This window comes from Hypanus sabinus, chromosome 1 (genome assembly GCF_030144855.1).
Source record: "Hypanus sabinus isolate sHypSab1 chromosome 1, sHypSab1.hap1, whole genome shotgun sequence".
Classification (NCBI taxonomy): Eukaryota; Metazoa; Chordata; class Chondrichthyes; order Myliobatiformes; family Dasyatidae; genus Hypanus; species Hypanus sabinus.
Window position 1 is genome coordinate 177,031,870 of NC_082706.1, and position 26,001 is coordinate 177,057,870.

At 40.4% G+C, this 26,001-nt stretch overlaps 1 protein-coding gene across 2 annotated transcripts in view; it reads right to left on the bottom strand.

The window, feature by feature from the left end:
* The window catches only part of pde7a (phosphodiesterase 7A), a 134,194-nt gene that overhangs the window by 18,281 nt on the left and 89,912 nt on the right, over window positions 1-26,001 (bottom strand). For both annotated transcript variants that reach the window (XM_059981988.1, XM_059981998.1), the window contains 3 exons: window positions 20,697-20,792; window positions 11,991-12,091; window positions 1,862-1,993 (listed from right to left, as the gene is read on the bottom strand). In XM_059981988.1, the coding sequence (XP_059837971.1) occupies window positions 1,862-1,993; window positions 11,991-12,091; window positions 20,697-20,792 (329 nt within the window). The remainder of the gene's footprint in view (window positions 1-1,861; window positions 1,994-11,990; window positions 12,092-20,696; window positions 20,793-26,001) is intronic.

A 26,001-nucleotide genomic window follows, 5' to 3' on the forward strand; every position in this document is an offset into this window, starting at 1 on the left:
TGAAATATTCAATAAATTCACCATATTACTAATTTGAACTAATCTATAGAAAAATTAAAATATTTCATTAATATTATGTCTTTGCATATGGTTGTCCAATTTATTTGATTATTTTTTGTCATCCTCTTATTTACTTAGTAATTACATGTAATGCCCTGGTTCATATATTTTACTGTCCTGCTGTATGAATTTCATTTCGTCCTGTTCTGTGTGAGCTGCTTGTTTTCAGCTTACATTTTGAAGACAAGAGATGAGGAGAAATGTTGCCATCCAATTAGGATGGTCAAATTGAAGGGGAGGTTTCTCTGGTGAGAGACATTAAGGCTGGCTTGGGTTTTTTTTTTTTGGTTTGAGGAATGAAGAGAGAAGATGCCAGAGGTTGTAGGATTCAACCCAGAGCAGGACAGTGATTCGACAAAGCCTGTGATGAGATCGATTGAGGATTGGTGTTTTGGAGAAACTGTGAGCTCCAACTTGTTTGACTGTTTCACTAAAGTGGGTCCTTTTCTTTTTTCTTTAATAACCCTTTAGTCAAATTAAGAATTATGAAGATAAATCTTTTAATTGTATGCAATGTACTCTCTTATTTCTTGGCATTCATTTGTAACAGGGTAGCGGATTACACAGCATCCACACAAACAGGGGGTCTGGGGTGGGCTCGCACCTCAATCTCACAAGTTTGGTGGGGCTGGAGATTGTCTTCCCTAGATCTACACAGACAAGGAAACAGGGGTGTTTCATATATATAATAGGATGCTTAGTAATAAAACACAAGGTTTCATAAACTTGAAGAATCCTACTTCAAAAACAAAATACCTGATCGACATATATGATAGATATACTTCTAGATATGTTCAGGAAATCGATCAAAACAGACAGAGGTAATCACATGTGAAGCTCACATCACTGCTATTCACTGTTTTACACAAGTACAGTACCAATTTTCCAACTGATCCAGTACTTAGCTCTTACACCAGAGGGTGCTAAATGCATATGATCTTCACAGTTACTATTGATGACATATATGGATTAGTTGCAGAGTATAATATACAGAAATTACACCAATGTCTCATTGACAACATATTTGCATACCATGTTCTACAAGTGCATAGTTCAATTAATGATACTGTGATACAAAGAATCCCCAGACTGTTGGGTCAGAAAGGAAAACACAAACTGCACATACCTTCTTATGCTCTTAAGTCTTTTCTACACAACTTCAATCCAAATCTGGGATCATATTTAAAAATCAGTCAAGGATAATATCTATTTTACTTCCATTTAATTGCATCCAAGTATATTCATAAATTTTTACCATCACATTGAATTCAGTGGCTGGTACATCTTTGTGACACATGCCCCTCGAATCTCACCTGCTCACAGCACCCGGTTCTGAGGTGATGTTGTGGGATTACAGGTGTATTGACACACTGTGCTCTTCCTGGTTGTCATTATTCCTCTCCTCCTGCCCCTACTGTAACTACATTCTGTCAAGTCCTTCTAATGATGTCCTTTGATTCACCCATCCCCCACACATCTTCCATCTCGTGCACCATGGCTTCCATGTTCCTTTGCAGGTTTTGTTTCTCCACCTCTACAGTAGCCACTCTCTACCATGGAAGCCATGATTGTTAGGTTTTGACACCTTCTGACATTGGTGGCGAGTAAAGGTTCCCAGCTACATTACATTGAGCTGGATCCTGTTTTGGCTCATATCTCCATAAGTAAAGGATTGGGTTTTAGTGCACGGTGAAACACCAAGGATAAAATCCAGTTTCTTGGTAATTAATTCTTCACTTACATACTATTTTTTTTAGTCACAATGAATTTTGGCTCTAAAGCAAAATCAATCAACACTTACCTTGTATAAACTTGCTAGGTAGTGACTGGTTTTGATTAGGAAGGGCTGGTTAACACCAGGATGATCCATGTCATGTGTGGCGGCTGCCAGCAAACCCACCAGAATATCCCATGGAGAAATAGACTTCGCAAACTTTAAAAAGGAAAAGATAGTCATGCATTTAGGCAAGAATAACTAAAAGGGAAATGCTGAATTTTGAGATTTTACAAATCAGCATAAACACGATAAAATCTGTAAATGTTGGAAATCCAAGCAACACACAGAATGATGGAGGAAATCAGCAAACTAGGCAGCATCTTTGGAAAACAGCAAACAGTTAATGTTTTGGACAGAGACCCTTCATCGCAGGGCTGGGGAAAAAATCAGAAGTTAGGGTCACTTACTCCTACTTCTCATTTTTTCCTCCAGTCCAGGTAAAGGGTCTTGGCCTGAAACGTTGACTGTTTTCCATTGATGCTGCCTGACCTGGCAATTTCCTCCAGCATTTTGTGTGTACTGCATGAACACACTGGCCTGGATCTTATGAAGGATTATCAGCACTATAATTAATTTATTTATGAAGCAAATTGGTAAGCCAACTGCATTATCCACAAATCTGTGTATAGATGTCATTTCATAAGTTTGACTGGTACTCCTCTGCAAATCTCACTCTATGGGTGCCTTGCAGAGAGATTAAAGACATTGAAAAATGAAAATGCAGTGCTTGCCCACTATACATGGTCTAAAAAGTTGGTGCAGCCCTTTTGCTTGCACTAGCTCATTCTTTCACCTTATCCTTTCTAACTCGTCACATTACTCTTATGCAGTTCATTTAATATTCTCAGTTATAATTATTAGTTTAGACTCTGCTTCATGAGGGTTGTTACAAGCTACTTAAGGACATACATTATTGCTTTCTTTACTGTGCTATAAAAAAGTTTTCCACAGTCCCTAGTTATTGTCATCAGTCAAACTTCCACAGGTTACCTATGAGTAGCTGTAGCCAATTGAATGATAGGCATCAGTCCTGCATGACTGAAGGTCATTAATTACTTCTAATCTTTTCATAATTAGTGCACTGTTTACATTTATTTTAAGTTTTGGTAAATTGCATTATCTTTAAAATTGCTGTAAGGCCAATAATTTTCTAATTTTATTTAATTCATTGAAATATACAGTATGTTACAATAACTAAATGACTAGATTTAACTACAAAGAGAAATTAAATGTATACATTTTTACAATTACACATATACTTTACAGATCTAAAGTATCAGATCATTCTTCTCACTCCAAAAGCATGAGGGGTGTACTTGTCCTCAAGACAGTGCAGGAATACTAGTTTCTGTAATTTTGAGGCCATTTCTAACAGTGTGCTAAATCACTGAAAAAGTACCAAGATTTTCATCTTGTACATGCAGTTCAATTCCTTTGAAGTGTTACACAAATAAACTACATACTGCAGGTCTAAATCATCAGCAGCAACTTCAAAATATGTATTCTGCAGAGCAGCATCCAGGGATATTTCTACTCCCAAAACTTGGAGTGATAGGTCAAAATAAAGCATAGCCATTGACTGCAATGACTGTTTATCCAAAGCACAAAGTGACAATTAGAAACAGAATATCTACAGCACAATACAGGCCCTACGGCCCACAAAGTTGTGCTGAACATATCCCGACAGTAGAAATTACTAGGTTTACCCATAGCCCTCTATTTTTCTAAGCTCAATAAAGTATGTCTATCTAAAAGTCTCTTAAAAGACCCTATCGCATCCGCCTCCACCACCGTTGCCAGTAGCCCATTCCACGCACTCACCACTCTCTGTGTAAAAAACTTACCCCTGACATTTCCTCTGTACGTACTCCCCAGCACCTTAAACCTGTGTCCTCTTGTGGCAACCATCTACACCCTGGGAAAAGGCCTCTGACTATCCACAAGATCAATGCCTCTCATCATATTATACACCTCTATCAGGTCACCTCTCATCCTCTGTCACTCCAAGGAGAAAAGGCCAAGTTCACTCAACCAATTCTCATAAGGCATGCTCCCCAATCCAGGAAACATTCTTGCAAATCTCCTCTGCACCCTTTCTATGGCTTCCACATCCTTCCTGTAGTGAGGCGACCAGAACTGAGCACAGTACTCCAAGTGGGGTCTGACCAGGGTCCTATATAGTTGCAACATTACCTCCCGGCTCCTAAATTCAATTCCACGATTGATGAAGGCCAATACACCATACATCCACAACCCTCCAATCCCCCAGAACCTCTCCTGTCCCCATTGATGACGCAAAGATCATCACTAGAGGCTCAGCAATCTCCTCCCTCGCCTCCCACAGTAGCCTGGTGTACATCTCATCCGGTACCAGTGACTTATCCAACTTGATGCTTTCCAAAAGCTCCAGCACATCCTCTTCCTTAATATCTACATGCCCAAGCTTTTCAGTCCGCTGTAAGTCATCCCTAGAATCAGCAAAATCCTTTTCCGTAGTGAATACTGAAGCAACATATTCATTAAGTACATCTGCTATCTCCACCAGTTCCATACACACTTTCCCACTGTCACACTTGATTGGTTCTGTTCTCTCATGTCTTATCCTCTTGCTCTTCACATACCTGTAGAATGCCTTGGGGTTTTCTTTAATCCTGCTCACCAAGGCCTTATCATGGCCCCTTCTGGCTTTCCTAGTTTCATTCTTTAGCTCCTTCCTGCTAGCCTCTAGATCTCCAACAGGAGTTTTTTTTTTAACCTTCTGTAAGCTCTTTTCTGCTTGACTAGATTTACAACAGCCTTTTTACATCACAGTTCCTATACCTTACCATGCTTTCGCTGTCTCATTGGAACATACCTATGCAGAATTCGACGCAAATGTCCCATGAGCATTTGCCACATTTATTCTGTATGTTTCCCTGAGAACATCTGTTTCCAATTTATGGTTCCAAGTTCCTGCCTGGTAGCCACAATATTTCACCTCAATCCAATTAAACACTTTCCTAACTTCTCTGTTCCTAGCCCTCTCCAATGCTGTGGTAAGGGAGATAAAATTGTGATCACCATCTCCAAAATGCTCTCCCACTGAGAGATCTGACACCCGACCACATTCATTTCCAAATACAAGATCAAGTACAGCCTTCTCTTGTAGGCTTATCTACATAATGTGTCAACAAACCTTCCTGAAAACACCTAACAAACTGCACCCACAGAGACTCCACAGACAATTCCTCTATATCTTTCTCGTTTTCTGAAGCCATGACACTATCTCTGATCAGCAGTGCCATGCCAGCACCTTTTTTGCCTCCCTCCCTGTCTTTCTGAAACATCTAAAGCCTGGAACTTGAAGTGACCATTCCTGCCCGAGCCATCCAAGTCTCTGTAATGGCCGCAACATCATAGCTCCAAGTACTGATCCACACCCTCTCAATTGCTTTGTTCATAATACTCCATGCATTAAAACAGACGCATCTCAAACCATTGGTCTGAACGCATCCCTTCCTTATCACCTGCATATCCTCCTTCTCGCACTGACTCCAAGCTTTCTCTATTTGTGAGCCATCTGCCTCTTCCTCTGTCTCTTCATTTCGGTTCCCACCCCCAGCAATTCTAGTTAAACTCCCCCTAATAACCTTTGCAAACCTCCCCACCAGGATATTGCTCCCTTGGGATTAAAGTGCAACCCGTCCTTTTTGTACAGGTCACGCCTGTCCCAAAAAAAGGTCCCAATGATCCAGAAATCTGAATCCCTGCCCCCTGCTCCAATCCCTCAGCCAGGCATTTATCCTCCACCTCATTCTATTCTTATACCCACTGTCATGTGGCACAGGTAATAATCTTGAGAATACTACCTTTGTGGTCCTGCTTCTCAACTTCCTTCCTAACTCTCTGTAGTCTGTTTTCAGGACCTCCTCCCTTTTCCTACCTATGTCAGTATGTACCACAACCTCTGGCTGTTCACCTTCGCACTTCAGGATATCATGGACGCGATCAGAAACATCCCAAACTCTGGCACCTGGGAGGGAAGCAACCATCTTCTCCCTTTCCCTACCCTTCTGAGCCACAGGGACAGATTCTGTGCCAGAGGCAAGGCCGCTATTGCCTCCCCCAGGTCAACCATCCCTCCAACAGTACTCAAAAGAGGAGTACTTATTGTTAAGGGGGATGGCCACGGGGTACTCTCTAGCACATGACTCTTGCCCTTCCCTCTCTGTTACCCAATTATCTGTCTCCTGAGGCCCCGGTGTGACTACCTGTCTATAGCTTCTATATATCACCTCCTTGCTCTCCATGACCAGACAAAGGTCATCGAGCTGCATCTCCAGTTCCCTAAAGCAATCCCTAAGGAGCTGCAGCTCGACACAACTGGCGCAGATGTGACCGTCCTGGAGGCCAGGAGTCTCCAGGAATTCCCACAACTGATACCGAACACAGAACATTGGCCTCACATACATCCTTCCAGACTGTATTCTACACAGGTAACCTACCTCACCTCGACCCATTACCAACAAAGCCCCATTGAACCAAAGCACTCCCATTCTGTCTCCTCTACTCCAACACCCGCTCATATTATATGGTCTTATACATCAGGATACTCTTTAATCGACTACTGCTCAGCATGAATACCATCATCCCCTCAAAACTAATCAATAAGCTCCAAGACCTTGGCTTGAATATCTTCTTGTGGAAGTGGACCCTCGATTTCATCACTTGCAGTTAACAGTGAGTCTGGATTGGCAACGACATCTGCAAGGTTTTGATCAGCACAGGTGCAACACAAGGTTATGTGCTTAGATCCCTGTTCCATTCACTTTACATTTATGACTGTGTGGTTACGCTCAGCTCCAATGCCATATTCAAATTTGCTGACAACACCATTGTTATAGGCTGAATCAAAGGTAGTGACAAATCAGTATACAAGAGGGAGACTGAAAATCTGGCTGAACGGTGCCAAAACAACAACCTCTGTTAGCAAGACCAAGGAGCTTATTATTAACTTCAGGAGAAGGCAACAAGAGGTCCATGAGCCAGTCCTCAGAGGATCAGAGGTGAGAGGGTCAGTAACTTTAAATTCTTCAATGTTATCATTCTGGAGGAACAGTCCTGGCCCGGCACATAAACGCAATAATGAAGCCTGCCTCTATTTTCTTAGGAGTTCAGAACTATTTGGCATGACATCTAAAACTATATCAAACATCTATAGCTTTGTAGTGGAGAGTGTATTGATTGGTTACATTATAGACAATAGGTGCAGAAGTAGACCATTCGGCCCTTCGAGCCTGCGCCGCCATTTTGAGATCATGGCTGATCATCTACTGTCAATTCCCGGTTCCTGCCTTGTCCCCATATCCCTTGATTCCCCTATCCATAAGACACCTATCGAGCTCCTTCTTGAAAGCATCCAGAGAATTAGCCTCCACTGCCTTCCGAGGCAGTGCATTCCAGACCCCCACAACTCCCTGGGAGAAGTAGTTTTTCCTTAACTCTGTCCTAAATGACCTACCCCTTATTCTCAAGCCATGCCCTCTGGTACTGGACTCTCCCAGCATCTGGAACATATTTCCTGTCTCTACCTTGTCCAATCCCTTAATAATCTTATACGTTGCAATCAGATCCCCTCTCAATCTCCTTAATTCCAGTGTGTACAAGCCCAGTCTCTCTAACCTCTCTGTGTAAGACTGTCCGAACATCCCAAGAATTAACCTCGTGAACCTACACTGCACTTCCTCTACAGCCAGGATGTCCTTCCTTAACCCTGGAGACCAAAACTGTACACAATACTCCAGGTGTGGTCTCACCAGGGCCCTGTACAAATGCAAGAGGATTTCCTTGTTCTTGTACTCAATTCCTTTTGTTATAAAGGCCAACATTCCATTATCCTTCTTCACTGCCTGCTGCACTTGCTCATTCACCTTCAGTGACTGCTGAACAAGGACTCCTAGATCTCTTTGTATTTCTCCCTTACTTAACTTTACACTGTTCAGATAATAATCTGCCTTCCTGTTCTTACTCCCAAAGTGGATAACCTCACACTTATTCACATTAAACGTCATCTGCCAAGTACCTGCCTACTCACCCAGCCTATCCAAATCACCCTGAATTCTCCTAACATCCTCATCACATCGCACTGCCACCCAGCTTAGTATCATCAGCAAACTTGCTGATGTTATTCTCAATGCCATCATCTAAATCGTTGACATAAATCGTAAACAGCTGTGGTCCCAATACCGAGCCCTCTGGCACCCCACTAGTCACCACCTGCCATACCAAGAAACACCCATTCACCGTTACCCTTTGCTTTCTATCTGCCAACCAGTTTTCTATCCATGTCAATGTCTTCCCCCCAATGCCATGAGCTTTGATTTTACCCACCAATCTCCTATGTGGGACCTTATCAAATGCCTTCTGAAAATCGAGGTACACTATATCCACTGGATCTCCCTTGTCTAACTTCCTGGTTACGTCCTCGAAAAACTCCAATAGATTAGTCAAGCATGATTTACCCTTGGTAAATCCATGCTGGCTTGGCCCAATCCTATCACTACTATCCAGATATGCCACTATTTCATCTTTAATAATGGACTCTAGCATCTTCCCCACTACTGATGTTAGGCTGACAGGTCGATAGTTCTCTGTTTTCTCCCTCCCTCCTTTCTTAAAAAGTGGGATAACATTATCCATTCTCCAATCCTCAGGAACTGATCCTGAATCTAAGGAACATTGGAAAATGATTACCAATGCATCTGCAATTTCCAGGGCCACCTCCTTTAGTACCCTAGGATGCAGACCATCTGGACCTGGGGATTTGTCAGCCTTCAGTCCCATCAGTCTACTCATCACCATTTCCTTCCTAATGTCAATCTGTTTCATTTCCTCTGTTACCCTATGTCCTTGGCCCATCCATACATCTGGGAGATTGCTTGTGTCTTCCTTAGTGAAGACAGATCTAAAGTACTTATTAAATTCTTCTGCCATTTCTCTGTTTCCCATAACAATTTCACCCAATTCATTCTTCAAGGGCCCAACATTGTTCTTAACTATCTTCTTTCTCTTCACATACCTAAAAAAGCTTTTGCTATCCTCCTTTATATTCCTGGCTAGCTTGCGTTCATACCTCATTTTTTCTCCCCGTATTGCCTTTTTAGTTAAGTTCCGTTATTCCTTAAAAATTTCCCAATCATCTGTCCTCCCACTTACCTTACCTCTGTCATACTTCCTTTTTTTTTAAAATGCTATGCAATCTCTGACTTCCTTTGTCAACCACTGTGGCCCCTTTCCCCCCTTTGAATCCTGCCTTCTCCGGGGTATGAACTGATTTTGCACCTTGTGCATTATTCCCAAGAATATCTGCCGTTGCTGTTCCACTGTCTTTTCTGCTAGGATATCCGTCCAGTTAACTTTGGCCAGCTCCTCCCTCATAGCTCCATAGTCTCCTTTGTTCAACTGCAACACTGACACCTCCGAGCTGCCCTTATCCTTCTCAAATTGCACATAAAAACTTATCATATTATGATCACTACCTCCTAAAGGCTCCCTTACTTCAAGATCGCTTATCAAATCCTGTTCATTACATAACACTAAATCCAGAATAGCCTTGTCCCTGGTCGGCTCTTATACAAGCTGTTCCAAGAATGCATCCCGTAGGCACTCTACAAACTCCCTATCCTGGGGTCCAGCACCAACCTGATTCTCCCAGTTCACCTGCATGTTGAAATCCCCCATAACTACTGCAACATTACCTTTGCCACATGCCAATGTTAACTCCCTATTCAACTTGCACCCAATATCCATGCTACTGTTTGGTGGCCTGTAGACAACACCTATTAGGATCCTTTTGCCCTTACTGTTCCTCAGTTCTATCCACACAGACTCCACTTCTCCTGATCCTATGTCCCCCCTTGCAAAGGACTGAATCTCATTCCTCACCAACAGGGCCACCCCACCCCCTCTGCCCACATTCTGTCCCTATGATAGCACGTATACCCTTGTACGTTCATTTCCCAGGTCTGATCTCCCTGCAGCTATGTTTCCATTATCACAACAACATCATAGTTACCCATTCGCACCTGAGCTTCAAGCTCATCCGCCTTATTTCTGACACTTCGTGCATTCAGATATAGAATTTTTAGCCCATTTCTCCTCTCTCTGTTTGGATCGCCGCCTATTGTGCTTAACCCAGCTCCCCGAACTCCCATCAGGCTATACTCCCCTAGAATTTTGTTGTCCATCCTCAATTTACTTATTCTTTCTGCACATTTAACTCCATGTTCCGTCAGACCATCCCTCTGTACATGTGTCCTCCACTTGTTCCGCCTCACCTTTCTCTACTACACACTTAATATTCCGGAACCGTGTAGTCCCCACCTGTCCTTTATTCTTCATCTCGCTATGGAAACACCAATGACCTTGAACAGAAAATACTACAAAAAAAAAATAGCGGATACAGCCCAGTGCATCACATGAAAAGCCCTCCCCACCATTGAGCGCACCTACACAGAGCATTGCCACAGGAAAGCAGCATCCAAAGTCAAGGACTCCCAACATCAGAGCTCTCTTCTCACTACTCTCATCTGGAAGAAGGTGGGGAGATATATGGGAGGCAGGGTTTAAGGGTCGGCACAACATTGTGGGCCAAAGGGCCTGTACTGTGCTGTACTATTCTATGTTCTATGTTAAGGTAGAGGATGCTCAGGACTCACACCACCAGGTTCAGGAACAGTTATTACCCCTCAACCATCAGCTCTTGAATCAAAGGGGATATCCTCACTTGCCCCATCATTGAAGTCTTTCCACAATTTATGGACTCATTTTCAAGGACTCTGCATCCCATGTTCTTGATATTTATTGCTTACTACTATTATTATTTTTCTTCTTCTATTTGCACAGTGTCTCTTTTGCACGCTGGTTGAAAGCCCATGTTGGTTGTGTCTCATTGATTCTGTTATGGTTATTATTTTAAATGTACTTTGATAATAAACTTACTTTAAATTTGGAAGGTAATCCATTATCTGCATTAGGTGCCTGTGTTAATTTTCTTCACTTACAGCCAATCAAAAGAATGCAGCAGCATACACACTAGTCGAATTCCTCTGTCAATAGCTATTAAGAACTAACATAGTTTATACTGCTGTAGTAGTATTAGTAGCGATTTGATGTGTTCTGTATTTCATTTAAATACATACTTTGTCACTCAGTTAAATGGTAGTTTGCCTTCTCCCCCCACCCATACCTTTTTAATTATTTCCACAAAACTTCATCTAATTGGGGCACATGCTTAATTGGGCCAAAATGCATTGGTCCCAATGTGTCTCAGTTAACTGGAATGTAATTGCATACTAGACAATTGCAAATTGCTATTTGAAGCTAATATTGGAGTGAGTATTAATTACATGACCTCCTTCCGACACTATTATTTTAATGTTCAAAATCTGAAATAATTGAGTGGCAGAGTGTTTGCCTGAGTACTGCTGTGGATGCCATGCAGATTAAGAAAGCTTTTTCCCAATTCCTGATCCAGTCCAGCCTCTCCTGAAGGTATCATGCAAGGAGAGTTCTTTTATTGAGGATACTAGCATGAAGTAGAGAGAAGATTTATACAATAGTTGAGTTGGAACTACCTGCTTTAAATGAGTGAGAAAAATTATTATATGTAGACATAGGAACTATTTGGAGTAAACATTTTTAATGTAAATTATTTTCCTATACAACTTGCATTTTATCGCAGTTTCTAGAATGAACCCTAATGTTTAAACCTTGTATGAACATAGAGGTCATGATTTCCCATTTTTATATCTGTTTTTGATTATTCTCTATCAGTTTCACTGTGAAGAGGGGATAAATGTAAAATCGGTAACACAAAGATAATATGTTCAAAATTTGATATAAAATAGAAAATGGTAGAAATAATCAATAAATCCATCAGTACATTTGCAAAGAAACATAATTAATATGTTTAATGTTAATGCTTTTCATCTATCTTATTGATTTGAGAAAACAATCACGGCATTCTTTCTTTATACATAATATTGATAGCAGCAGATCACTATATTTTAGGAAAATTAGTTGAATGCAAATGGGTTTTAAATACTACTGATGGCTGTATTTAAAAGCCAAGGGAGAAAACTTGAAAGTATCAGTCATTTGACACTTATTTTACCTTTGATTCCTTTAGGTAACAGTGCATGGCCTGAGTTACATCAGCAGCATGTACTGCATTGTGATAAGGATTGTTACGGTGGTAGTCCTCCTGAACCATAACTGCACAGAAAGAGGAAAAAAAGTTATTTGATCACAAACATGAAAAATATTTGGAAATATTAATGAAATTCAAGAGACAATTTCTTAAATGCTTTGAATTTCTTCAAACTGAAATCTGAAAAATAATGAATTTTCATCATTCTCAAGTTGATTAAAATCTTGTATTAGTATATAAATCTAACGCTGTACATAGAAATGTACAAAAGGGTGAGTATATATAGTACAATGGACTGGACAAGTTAATCAATTTGGGACAACTCTTAAAGAAAAAAAGCTAATTGAGAAAATATCCAGGACGGCCTTTGTTTATTTGGGAATAAATGAACCAGGAGACTGTTTCTGAACAGGTTTTGTCTAGTGTCAATCACATGCACTTGACACTACACTGTACTTATTATACAGTGTCAGTTTGTGTTTGTGTTCAAAACGCAGTGATGTTTGCCACTAATAGTTAACAAGAAATAAGTAGCAAGACAATTTGGAACTGTTTTACTCACCACAGTTCAAGCTTTCAGACTGAGTGTACACTGAATGAAATTCTCTGTTGATAACTATTAGGGACTAACTCAGAGGTATTGGTAGATTTCCAATTTGTTCTGCATTTCATTTAAATACATAGTTATTCAGTTAAATTGTAATTTGTTTTTTTTTTAACATCTTTTTAACAAATTTGAATGAATTGAGACAGCTGCTTAATCAGGCCAAAATATACTGGTCCTGATGTGTCCCAATTAACCAGAATCAACTGAAATTGTCCAATGACCGGTCACAACAAAATTCAGTAGCATCCAAGGCTCAAAGTATCAATCACTGCTGAGATGTCCTTCACATCTTTATTACTGTATCAATGTCAAATGCAAAGTGAAAAGAGGTGCTGGACCCAGGTACAGGGATGAGGTGAGGGACGTCAAAGTCACCGTAAGGATATAACATTCAATCAGACACTTGGCCAAGAGTAAGACCAAATAACCTGAGCCAGAAATCAGAAAGGATTGTGAGGTCAGGAGACAAAGTTTAAGAACAAGTATCATGACATAACTTGCCCCAATAATATTGTTTACTTGGATTTTCAGAAAGCCTTAACAAGATGCTGCATACAAGGATGCTAAACAAAAGCACAGTCCATAGTAATACAGAAAATATACTAGCATGACAAGAAGACAGGCTGACTGGCAGAAGGCAAAGAGTGGGATTAAAGGGGGCCTTCTCTGATTGGCTGCTGGTGACTAGCTTCTTTTCACACTAAATGTCAATAATTTAGACAATGAAACTGTGACCAAGTTTGTGGACAATACAAGATAGGTGGAGGGGCAGGTAGTGTTGAGGAAGCAGGGAGTCTGCAGAAAGATTTGGGTTGGTAGAATGAATACAATGTAAAGAGCATGACCAAGCGCTTTAGCAGAACGAACAAATGTGTAGACTATTTTCCAAAATGGGGAGAATATTCAAAAATCAGAGGGCAAAGGGGCTTGGGAGTTCTTTTGCAAGACTCCCTAAAGGTTAACTTGAAGTTTGAGTCAGTGGTAAGGAAGGCAAATGCAACGCCAGCATTCATTTCAAGAGGACTAGAATATAAAAACAAGAATGCAATGCTGAGGCATTGTAAGGCATTGGTCAGACAACACAGCAACGTCTCTTCCAGGGATGCCTACCCTGAAGAAGTTTAAATCTCCCCCTTCAATGGGAGTTCAGTGAAACCCTCTCTCACTACTCTCACTTTGATCTCTACTGCCTAGACTCTTCGACAATGTGTTCACTGCAGACCCGCTACCACAGACTTCACCCTTCCCATGCTCCAGATTCACCTATCACCTTGTGGTTCTTCTTCCTCTCCCCCCTACTTTCTTATTCTTTCTTACACTTTCTTAGTCGAAACATCGACTGCAATCTTTTCCAGAGATGCTGCCTGGCCTGCTGAGTTCCTCCAACATTTTGTGTGTGTTCCTTGGATTTCCAGAATCTACAAATTTTCTCTTGTTCATGATTAGAGTATTGTGAGCAGTTTTGGGCTCTTCGTCTAAGAAAGGATGTGCTGGCATTGGAGACAACCCATAGAAGGTTCACAAGAATGATCCCAGCAATTGCAGGATTAATAAACGAAGAATGTTTGATGGCTCTGAGCCTCTACTCACTGAAGTTTAGGAGAATGAGGGGTGCCATATTGAAATCTATCAAATATTGAAAGCACAGAGTGAATATGAAGAGGATCTTTCCTATAGTGGGGGAGTCTGGGATCAGAGGGCACAGCCACAGAATAAAATGATGTTCCTTTAGAACAGAAAAGAGGAGAGATTTCTTTAGCCAAAGGGTGGTGAATCTGTGGAATTCACTGCCACAGACATCTGAGGAGGCCAAGTCATTAGGTACAGTATACTTAAAGTGGAGGTTGATAGGTTCTTAATTAGGGTCCCAAAGGTTATGGCAAAAAGGCAGGAGAATGCGGTTGAAAGGGATAATACATCAGCCATGATAAAATGCAGAGCAGTCTCAATAGACTGAATGGCCTAATTCTGCTTCCATGTTTTATGGTCTTATGTTATTCTATGCTAATTTGATACTGACATCACATCATCAGTGCAAACACAATCCATCACTGGAAGTGCTGATCAAATCATCACAGTTGTGTTCCACCTCAGAAATTCATCTCTTACACAGTGTTTTGCCTTCTGATCTTCACATCTCCACCATCTATAATTCATCAAGAACACATTATTTGGAGGTTTCATTTGAGGTATTTTAAGTGCTCCTTACCTACTAGTGCCCAAATCATAAATACGATGACTTCAATATTCTTGATTTCCAAGTCTCTTCTAAGGTTCACTCCATTCTGCAGCCTTCTCTTGCTCTAAATCCCAACTTACAAGTCTAGATCTGAACCTAGTTTACCTGACTCTTTATATTCCAGTACAACTGTAATCTAATTCCTCAATCTTTTCATTGAACAAAAATATTCAGGTTCAGTTCCTCTGACTCAGTTCATACAACATCAGAGGTGATTCAAAGTGCTAGACAGACATGGTACCAGGATTGAAACAGTGCAGAACATTCAGTAACTAGAGGCGAAGAAAATCATGGCTTACATCAAAACCTATGTTAACATCGGCAAATTCAAAAGAACTTCATGTGCAATATTTGGATTACTAAAATATCACAATTCAGTGGGAATAAAATAAGAACAAGCGTATCAATGTATGCCTAAACTCAAGATAGAAGGTTTTAAGTTCTTGTATACTGGAACAAATTCCAGGCAGACAGAAGCCTGTTCAGGATGGATGCAAAGCATTTTAACAGGTCTAGGACCAATGACTTAAGAGTTTTTCTCTGATGCAGTCCATTTGGGCTTGAACTAAGTAGTTCAAATAAGTACCAGACTAATAGAGAAAAGTGACAAAATTGAAAAGGAAAATAATATGGGTAAAGAGAGGGTTTATGAGGGGAATGTAATAATGTAAAAAAAATCTAAATGTCTTCCAGTGGCATGCAGACAGTAAGAAGATAGGGATGGGATACGTCTGGAATAAAGAAGTGCTCAAAGGATAACAGAAGATGTTCCTGGAAAACTAAATAACCGGTCTTTACTAAAGAAGAATTTACTGCCACAAAATTTCAGAAGTAGATAAGAGCACAAAAATTATGAGGGGAAGGTAACAAAAGATTGGTTTGCATTAAGTCGATTTTTTTTAATATAAACTCTGCAGAATACTAATTACTAGTGATCCAAATGGTACTAATACCATACACAAGGAAATCTGCAGAGGCTGGAAATTCAAACAACACACACAAAATGCTGGTGGAACACAGCAGGCCAGGTAGCATCTACAAGGAGAAGCACTGTCGACGTTTCGGGCCAAGATCCTTCGTCAGGGTTTCGGCCCGAAATGTCAACAGTGCTTCTCCTTATAGATGCTGTCTGGCCTGCTGTGTTCCACCAGCATTTTGTGTGGGTACTAATACCATGTTTTTTTCAGATACCAAAAAATTACAAGCATGAGTGACTAGGGTAAAATATCCAAATCTTCAGATGGGACACAACTTAGAAATGAGATAAAGAGTAAATGTTAGAAATAGTGAGCAAGGGGACATAAAATGGGCAGGCATATGGCAGAAGATATTTAATATACAGAAGTGTAATACGATTCATTTTGGATGACCAAATAGGGAAAAGAAAAAAAAAACAGAAATGGGAGAGTTCCAAAGAATTTATTGCAAAAAAAAAGGAGTAAAATACTTATAAACATGTATCCCTAAAGTTGAACAGCAAAGAACATTTAAGAAAACACTGGGATCTCAGGACTTGTAAACAGAGCCACAGAGTGCAAAAGAATGGAGGACAAGTCAAACATGTATACACCACTGACTGGTCAGATCACAACTAGGTTAATGCATCCAATTATTGTCACCTAATTTTAAAACATAGAACAGAGGTATTAGGGAAAGTAAGCAGGAGATAGATAGGAGCTACAGGGAGTTTGTCACCCTGAGGCTGCAGTAGCTAGATAGGTGGGTGACTGTCAGGGAAGGGAAGAGCTCAGATTGTAGAGAGCACCCCTGTGGCCATCCCCCTCAGTAATTATCATCTTGTGTTGGATGCTGTTGAGGGGGGTGACCTGACAGAGGATGACCACGACGATCAGGTCTCTGGCACTGAGCCTGAGTCTGTGGTGCAGAAAGGAAAGTGGAAGATGAGGAATGCAGTAGTCATAGGGGATTCCATACTGAGGAGAACAAACAGGAGGTTCTGTCAGCCTGATAGAGATACCCGCATGGTGTGTTGCCTCCCAGGTGCCAGGGTACAGGATGTCTCGGATCGGGTGCAGAGTATTCTGAAGGGAGAGGGTGAACAGCCAGAAGTCTTGCTACCTGTTGGTGCCAATGACATTGGCAGAAAAAAGGAGGAGGTCCTGAAAAGAGAATTCAGGGAGTTAGATAGAAAGCTGAAAAGCAGGATCTCCAGGTAGAAATCTCAGGATTTCTGCACATGCTAACGAGCGCAAGAATAGCATAAGCAGATATATTAATGCGTGGCTGAGAGACTGGTGTAGGGGGCAGGGCTTCGGGTTCCTGGATCATTGGGTCCTCTTCTGGGGGAGGTACAACCTGTACAAAAAGGATGGGTTACACCTGAACCCAAAGGGCTCTAATATCATAGCAGGCAGGTTTAATGGAGTTGTTAGGGAGGGTTTAAACTAACTTGGCAAGGGGATGGAAACCAGAGTGATAAGGCTGAGGAAGGGGAAAACAAATAAATCAAAGATAGCATACAACAGAGATGATAGAAAGGACAGGCAGGAAGATGAGGCACAATCACAGCCAGTGGGATGAGTTACAGGGCACTAGAGGTGTGGAGCAGTTAAAACAGAAAGCAACAAATACTGGACTGAAAGTGTTATATTCGAATGCATGCAGCATAAGAAATAAAATGGATGATCTTGAAATTCAGCTACAGATTGGCAAGTATGACATTGTGGCCATCTCTGAAACTTGGCTAAAGGATGGCTGCCACTGGGAGCTGAATGTCCAAGGATATACAGTGTATCTGAAAGACAGGTTAGTAGGCAGATGGAGCAGTGTGGCCCTGTGTTTCAGAAATAATATTAAATCATTAGAAAGGGATGGCATAGGATCGGGAAGGTGTCAAGAAATGGTAAGGGTAAAAGGACCCTAATGGCAGTTGTATACAGGCCTCCAAACAGCAGCCGGGATGTGGATTATAAATTACAGCAGGGGATAGAAAAGGCGTGTCAGAAGGGCAATATCATGATCGTTTGGGATTTTAACATGAAAATGGATTGGGAAAACCAGGTCAGTACTGGACCTCCAGAGAGAAAACTTGTAATATGTCTAAGGGATGGCTTTTTAGAACAGCTTGTTGTTGAGCCCACTAGGAAATTGGCTTTGCTGGATTTGGTGTTGTGCAATGATCCAGTGGTGACAAGAGAGCTTAAGGTTAAGGAACCCTTAGGGAACAGTGATCACAGTATGATCCAATTCACTTTGAAATTTGAGAAGCTCATTTCCAAGGTGTCAGTATTTCAGTGAAATAAAGGAAATTATAAAGGCCTGAGAGAGGAACTGACTAAAGTTGACTGGAAAGGAAGAATAGCAGGAAGGACAGCAGAGCAGCAATGGCTGGAGTTTCTGAGAAAAATGAGGGAAGTGCAAGACAGATATATTCCAAATAAGAAGAAATTTTCAAGCAGAAGAGGACACTACCATGACTGACAAGTGAAATCAGAACCAAAATAAAAGCAAAAGAGAGGGCATACAAGGAAGCCAAAGCTAGTGGGAAGATTGAGGATTGGGAAGCTTTTAAAAATTTGCAGAAGGAAGCTAAGACAGCCATTAGGAAGAAAAGGATGAATTACGAAAGGAAGTTGGTGACTAATATCAAAGAAGATACTAAAAGCTTTTTAGAATATATAAAGGGTAAAAAAGTCAAGGGTAAATATAATACCAATAGAAAATGACACTGGAGATATTGTAATGGGACATGCAGAGATTGCAGAGGAACTGAATGCATATTTTGCATCAGTCTTTATGGTGGAAGAAATCTGCAGTATACCAGACATCCAAGAGTGTCAGTGAAGCAAAGTATGTGCAGTGAAAGTAACGGCAGAGAAGGTTCTCAGGAAGCTTAATAGTCTGAAGGTAGATAAATCTCTTGGACCTGATGGAATGTACTCTCGGGTTCTGAAGGAAGTAGCTGGAGAGATTGCAGAGGCATTAACAATGATCTTTCAAGAATCGATAGATTCTGGCATTGTACCAGATGACTGGAAAATTGCAAATATTACTCCACAATTTAAGAAGAGTAGGAGGCAGCAGAAAGGTGACTATAGACCTGTGAGCCTGATATCAGTGGCTGGGAAGTTGTTGGAATTGATTATTATGGATGAGATTACAGAGTACCTGGAGGCACATGACAAGATAGGCCAAAGCCAGCATGGTTTCCTGAAAGGGATATCCTGCCTAACTAACCTACTGCAATTTTTGAGGAACTTACAAGCAGGGTAGACAAAGGAGATGTAGTAGATGTATTATACTTGGAATTTCAGAAATCCTTTGACAAGGTGCTGCACGAGGCTGCTTAGAAAGATAAGAACCCATGGAATTACAGGGAAGTTACTAGCATGGGTGGAGCATTGGCTGATCTGCAGAAAACAGAGGGTGGGAATGAAGGGCTGCCGGTTACCAATAGAGTTCCACAGGGGTCAGTGTTGGGACCGCTGCTTTTTACAATGTATGTCAATGATTTAGACTATGGGACTAATGGATTTGTGGCTAAATTTGCCAAAAATACAAAGACAGGTGGAGGATCGGGTATTGTTGAGGACAACAAGAAGTGGGAAATGAAATACAATGTTGGAAAGTGTATGGTCATGCACTTTGATGGAAGAAATAAACAGGCAGACTTTGGGGAGAGAATTCAAAATGCAAAGATGCAAAGGGACTTGGGAGTCCTTATGTAGGATACTCTAAAGGTTAACCTCCAGATTGAGTCGGTGGTGCAGAGGGCAAATGTAATATTGCCATTCACTTCTTGAGGTATAGAATACAAAAACAGGGATGTGATGTTGAGGCTCTATAAGGCACTCGTGAGATCACACTAGGAATACTGTGTGCAGTTTTTGGCTCCTTATTTTACTGACATTGGAGAGGGTTCAGAGAAGATTCACAAGAATGATTCCAGGAATGAAAGGGTTACTGTATGAGGAATGTCTGGCAGCTCTTGGGCTGTATTCCCTGGAGTTCAGGAGAATGAAGGGGGGGGGGCAATCGCATGGAAACATTCCAAATGTTAAAAGGCCTGAACAGATCAGATATGACAAAGTTATTTCCCATGGATGGGAAGTCTAGGACAAGAGGGCATGACTTCAGGATTGAAGAACATCCATTTAGAACAGAGATGCGGAAAAATTACTTTAGTCAGAGGGTGGTAGACCTGTGGATTTTGTTACCACAAGCGGCTGTAGAGGCCAAGTCGCTGGGTGTACTTAAGGCAGAGATAGATAGGTTCTTGATTAGCCAGAGCATCAAAGGGTTTGGGGAGAAGGCAGGGAAGGATTGGATTAGCCCACGATTGAATGGCGGGGCAGACTCGATGGGCCGAATGGTCTATATCTTACGGTCTTATTCAAGATCATGACTGCTTTACACACGATTCAGAAGAGAAATATTAGTAGATGATTCAAGGACTAAATGATATTAGTTGAAAACTTTAGAAAATAAATAAGGGAAATGTGAGAAATAGTGTTTTTTTTTAATCAGAAATCAGGGCTTTCACATGGGGAACAGAAAATGAGATAGAATGACTTGCAAGATTGTTGGGAAAGGTCAAGAAAATTGGATTTGAAATTCCCTCCAGCAAGCATAGACTCAGCCTATCCAATGCTTCCTGATAATTCAAACCCTCCATTCCAGGCAACATCCTTGTTAATCTTTTCTAAACCCCTTCTTGTTTAATCATGTGGTGATTTCCAGAGTAGGGATAGACAATGGATTAAAGTGGCCTTCAATGCTGTACATATCTAATATTCTAATATGTTACATGGTTATCAAACGGAAAAATACAGAAAAGACATCTGGTAAAACAAAGGTTACTTACCCAAAAGTCGACGCAGTTTTACCAAATCTAAGCTGAAATGTTCTATAAGTCCATGGTATTTAAATAAGTGGAAGGTCAAAGTAATCAGACTATTTCCTGTCAGTAGTAAAAAAGAACTACTTTGTAATTATTTGACACTCATTTCACTGTTGCACATAGAAATTTCTAAGAAAAATATCAAATTCAAGCATTTTTAGCTCTCAATTCAAAGCTACCATTTATGGTACTATTTTCCATAATTTCCATGCTAAAGATCTGCATTTTGAAAGAAAAACAAGAACTTAAATTCGAAAGAAATAAAACCACATAAATCAAATCTTGAATTTCTAGAAAATTTGGTTCAAAGTTATAGAACAAAAAGCACAATGATTCACTTGAGCTATTTTCACAAACAGTTCTGCATTCTTTAGCTCCGAATTGGTAAAAACCCTCTGGCACTTATCAATACCTTACCTCTTTCCTCCCTCCTCCCCCAATGTATATAACAGCACAATCAAATTATGCTATTTCATGGCAACTGTTAAAACAATGTTTTGTTATTTCTCCCATGTGATACCTACAACATGAATGTTTTTCATGAATCCAACTTCCTGACAACGCAATAAGAATTAGTTTTTTTTCCAATCTATAATGTTTTTCAATTGATAATTTTCCATGCTAAATGAAGGCCCTGACAACTAAATCTGGAATAGGTTTCACACTTCTAACAAGGGAACATTTCCATTTGTTTGAAGCAAATTCTTTACATTCTCAGATTGTGTCCTTTTAGGATATTCAATGTTTATTCAACTATTAACAAAAAAATTACTTTGGGCATTTAATAATTCTAAAGCAATACTAAAGTGCCTTTTCTGTTCCTTGGCAACCTTAATTCAGAAGTGTAGCCTGTCAAGGAAGGAGGAGTTATCAGTGGGGAAGTATCAGTGGGAGATGGTAACCAAAACTGTATACCTGTATTTAAAAGTAAATACAGAAAAGCATATGGATGGATCAAGAATAAAAATTAACTTGCTCTACATCTGAAAGTGGGAATCATTCAAAGAAAAATAATGAGAGTTCAGGGCCAAAATATTCCTGTAAGCATGATAGCCAAAAACTCTGTAGCTGGTTGGATGAATAGAGAAAAGGAACCATATGGTTGAACAGCATAGAAAGGGGTCCTACTTATAAAAATCCCACTTATCTGCATTAATTACATATCCCTCTATGCCTTGTGCATTCAAGTACCAATCTAGATGTCTTTTAAATGTTGTTGCTGTCTCTGTCTCTACCACCTCCTCTGACAACTCACTCCAGCTATTATCTACTGTGTGAAAAATTGACCACTCAGATTCTTTTTAAGGCATCACTCTCATCTTAAACCTATTTCCTCTAACTTTAGATACTTCTACCATTGAAACAAACTCTGGCTATCTATCCTACCTGCCTCTCATAAAAATTTTACACACTTCAATCTTGTAATTTCTCAGCCTCTTCGTTCCAGAGAGTATAGATTCAGCCTATTTGATGCTACCTGATAATTCAAGCCCTCCAATCCAGGCAATATCCTTGTTAATCTTTTCTAAAACCCTTCTTACTTAATCAAATCCTGTGGTGAGCTGAACTGCACAAAATACTCCAAAGTGATTGTAACATGACTTTTTAAACCTCTGTATTTAAAATCATGACTGATAAAGACAAGCATACCATGTGCCTTTTTCATTACCCTGACTTTCTGGGTTACCACTTTCGGGAACTATGCACTTTTACCTCCTAGGTCTTTCTGTTCAACAACACTACCCAGGGTTCTGCTATTCACTGTGCATGTCCTGCTAAGTTCAGCGTCACTTAAATTAAATTTCATCTGCCATTACTTTGCCCATTTTCCCAGTTGATCAATATCTTGTTGCAGCTTTAGACAGCTTCCTTCAATGTCCACTAGTCCTATTTTGGTGCAGGCTTAATATCATCTATATTCTAATTCAGATCATTAAAATACATGACAAACACCATTCTGCCAGTCTGCAGAATAAATATATAAATAATTAATTGGTTGATTGATTAATAGATAGTTACATACATACAACCTTCTATTAGCATACTCAGACTTCTTCCACCAAGCCAATTTTATATCTACCTGGCTGGCTCACCCACAATCCCATGTGATCGAACCTTCTAGACCACACAACCATATGGGTCCTTGTGAATACACTTGCTAAAGTCTATGTAGGAGCCATGTATTTGTTTTCTACTTGCACTGTATTCTGTACAGTTTGTGTAGGTAATGCCTAACAGGTCCAAAGAAGGGGGAGGCTCATCAAGGTTAGAAAAAGTGTAGGGAAGTACTTACAAAGGAAATAAGCAGGGCAAAGAGAGGCCACAAAATATTGCTAACAGGATTAAGGCAATTTTGAAGGGGTTTTTAAATATATTAAGGGCAAAAGAATAACCAGGAAAACAGAACTGGGCAACCTATGCATGGAACCAAAAGGTATAGGCATAGACCTAAATGAATAATTGATATTCACAAAGGAAATCACCATTGCATTTGGAGGATTCAGGGAAGGGAAAAGTGAAATCCTTTTGCACCCCTCCATTAACTTTGCTGCCAATTACAAATGGTGCACATTTGATTCTTCCCTATCTTGACATCTTGATCTCCATCTCAGGGGGCAAGATAGCTACCAATATTCAATATAAGCACGCAAGACCCCCACCTAGGCTATACTCTCCTCAGTGCAAGGACTACTGCATTATCTCAGTTTCTTTATCTGCAACATACCAAAAACCCAGATAATGTAAGACTTACCAAACCAGTATCTTGAAATGTTTTCCCCTCCACCACTGTTGACAGGGCTCTAAAGCTCTACTTCTCACATATTTAATCACATCCCTTCTCCAAACTAGAACAAGGACAGGATTCTTCCTGCCCTCACCTTCCATCCCCAAGGCTTTCACATTAACTGGATCATCCTCTAACATACATCATTTTCATCAAGATTCCATATTAGATACATCTTCTCCCCTCTCAAAATCCTGGAGAACTTCATGTTTCACGCTTCCATTTCTCCCAGCAACTCTTCCTCACATTATGTTTCCATGTAACCACACAGGATACAATACCTGCTCTTTTATCCCTTTCTGTCCCACCACCCACCAAAGGTCCAAACAGGGTGAAGTAGCAACTCATTCACACTTCTTGACATTAATTTCTATTTAGTTCACACAATCCGAACTCAGAACAATAACTCCATTCTTTTTGCAACTCAAACACCTGAGCTTCAACTCACCTATCAAATTAATCCTGCATCCCACTCTGATCTCCTTCTATTCTGCCTCCCACTTTGCTTAAGGATGCAGCTCTTCTTTCACCTGAACACGTTGCAGTCCTCAGGACATACTGAATTTAACAATTTCAGCTAACCATACTTTTATTTTCAGTTCTCTTCATATGTGGCTAAATCTTTGTTTTTGTTTTTTTTTCTCTCAGTTCTAATGACTGGTTTTGAAAAGAAATTATTATTTAAACAAGTTTGGTCTGCACCCTGTTAAGCATCCTGTCACACTCTCTTCTCTCCACCCTTCCTACTCTCCACAATTTAAAACATGTTTGTTTCTTACTTTGAAGGATCCATGCCATGAAATGTTGACTGTTCGTTTCCCAGGGGTGCTCCTTGATCTGCTGAATGCCTCCAGCAATACCAGTTCAAGTAGCAATAATTTAATGTAATGCGAGAACCTTCAGAAGCTCACACACAAATACTGATAGCACTGGATGCAAACTTTTAAGCAGCAAGGTTTGAAAATTGTTCTGTTTCTGTATCAAGCCTGAACTGATTTGATAATGCCTTATGTTACAGGTGGGATCACTCTGCTGCTGAAAGAGGAGACTAACTTTTGACCCCTTGGAGGTGGGGGGAGAAGAGAGAGAAAAATGTTCTGCCATGGAGAGGGGAGACCGCCTTTTGATTGCTGATGGGATCACTCTTCTACGGAGAGGGAAAAGCCTGTCACTGTTCCTGGATAATGCTACCCAAGTTTTCTGCGTTTTGGATATGAATTGGACTATAAACTTTTTCTTCCTCCCACCCCCAGGTTTAAAGTTTTTTATATTCTTTGTTTTTCACTCAATCTTTTTCTTTTTTTTGTGTGTGCAGGGGAGGAGTATTGCAGGGGCGGTCAATGTGTCTATCTCAATTCTGTTTTTGTTTTTCCTGCAATGAGGGGGGATTTGGGGATCAATGATCATGCTGCTATTCTTTTCTTTCTTGGCTATATGGCTTTATGGAGAAGAATTTCAGTGTTGCATACTTTGATAATAAATGGACCTTTGAATGATTAGATTACCTTTGAAAGAAACCATGCTTGGAGCATTTCTTCACTTTAGAAGGCTGATGTACACATCCATTCCAGTGCACATTAGCCAGTCCATTGAAGTATTTTTCAATTGCATTGGATTGCTAATGCCTAGCAGTTCGGATACACCCTGACTATAAGCTTTCAATCAGATACTTTAATGGCAATGCTTTCCTTTCAGCAGGGTGTCTAGCCAAATCTTTAAACATAGGAATAAAGCAGAAAGGACGTGTTGGTCATCCAGCTTGGGGATAGGCAGCAGAGATTAATCTGTAAACTGCTTAACACTATTACAATGCTATGTACGTGAAAATGGCAAAAGACACCAATCTGTTGGATGTTTCAATGCCAGTCAGGAAATACTACTCCTGACTTTTAGAACATAGAACAACTCCAGACTTTTCTGAGATCTTTGCTTGCCCTAGCATTTTGCTTCCATTCTAGACTCCCCAGTTCAATTTGCGAAATTCATCTTCCACATGATATAACCTCATTAGCCTTTAAAACATTTATTCACAGAACAATCACATCTTTCTAATCTTGCTTTTCCTGCAGTTGTGCTATTAAAAGAGCTACACTCAAACCACATTCTTTACTCTTACTGAGACTGTGACCTGCTACAACCTGAAATAGCGGTTCACAACCTGGTTAGATAGGGCTTCCCTACAAAAATGCAAGCCTACATAGATTGCAGTCCTTTGGTGTTACTCCTCCAACCAAGAGGCCTGACTAGGCCTGGCTAAGCATGGCACTTAGCCACAAGTACAGCTTCTCCTGCAGGCAACTGTTCTTCAACAAACCGGTCCAAATCTCTAAACCCCTACCCCTCTCCCCACAAAGCATGGTACTACCACCTTTTCACTGTATCCATTTATTTTCTGGCATCACTCCCCTGTAGTTGTGAGAACACTAAATGTATTGACGTAATCCTTTCATTGGTGACTGTAGTAAATACAGCTGCTGATATTGC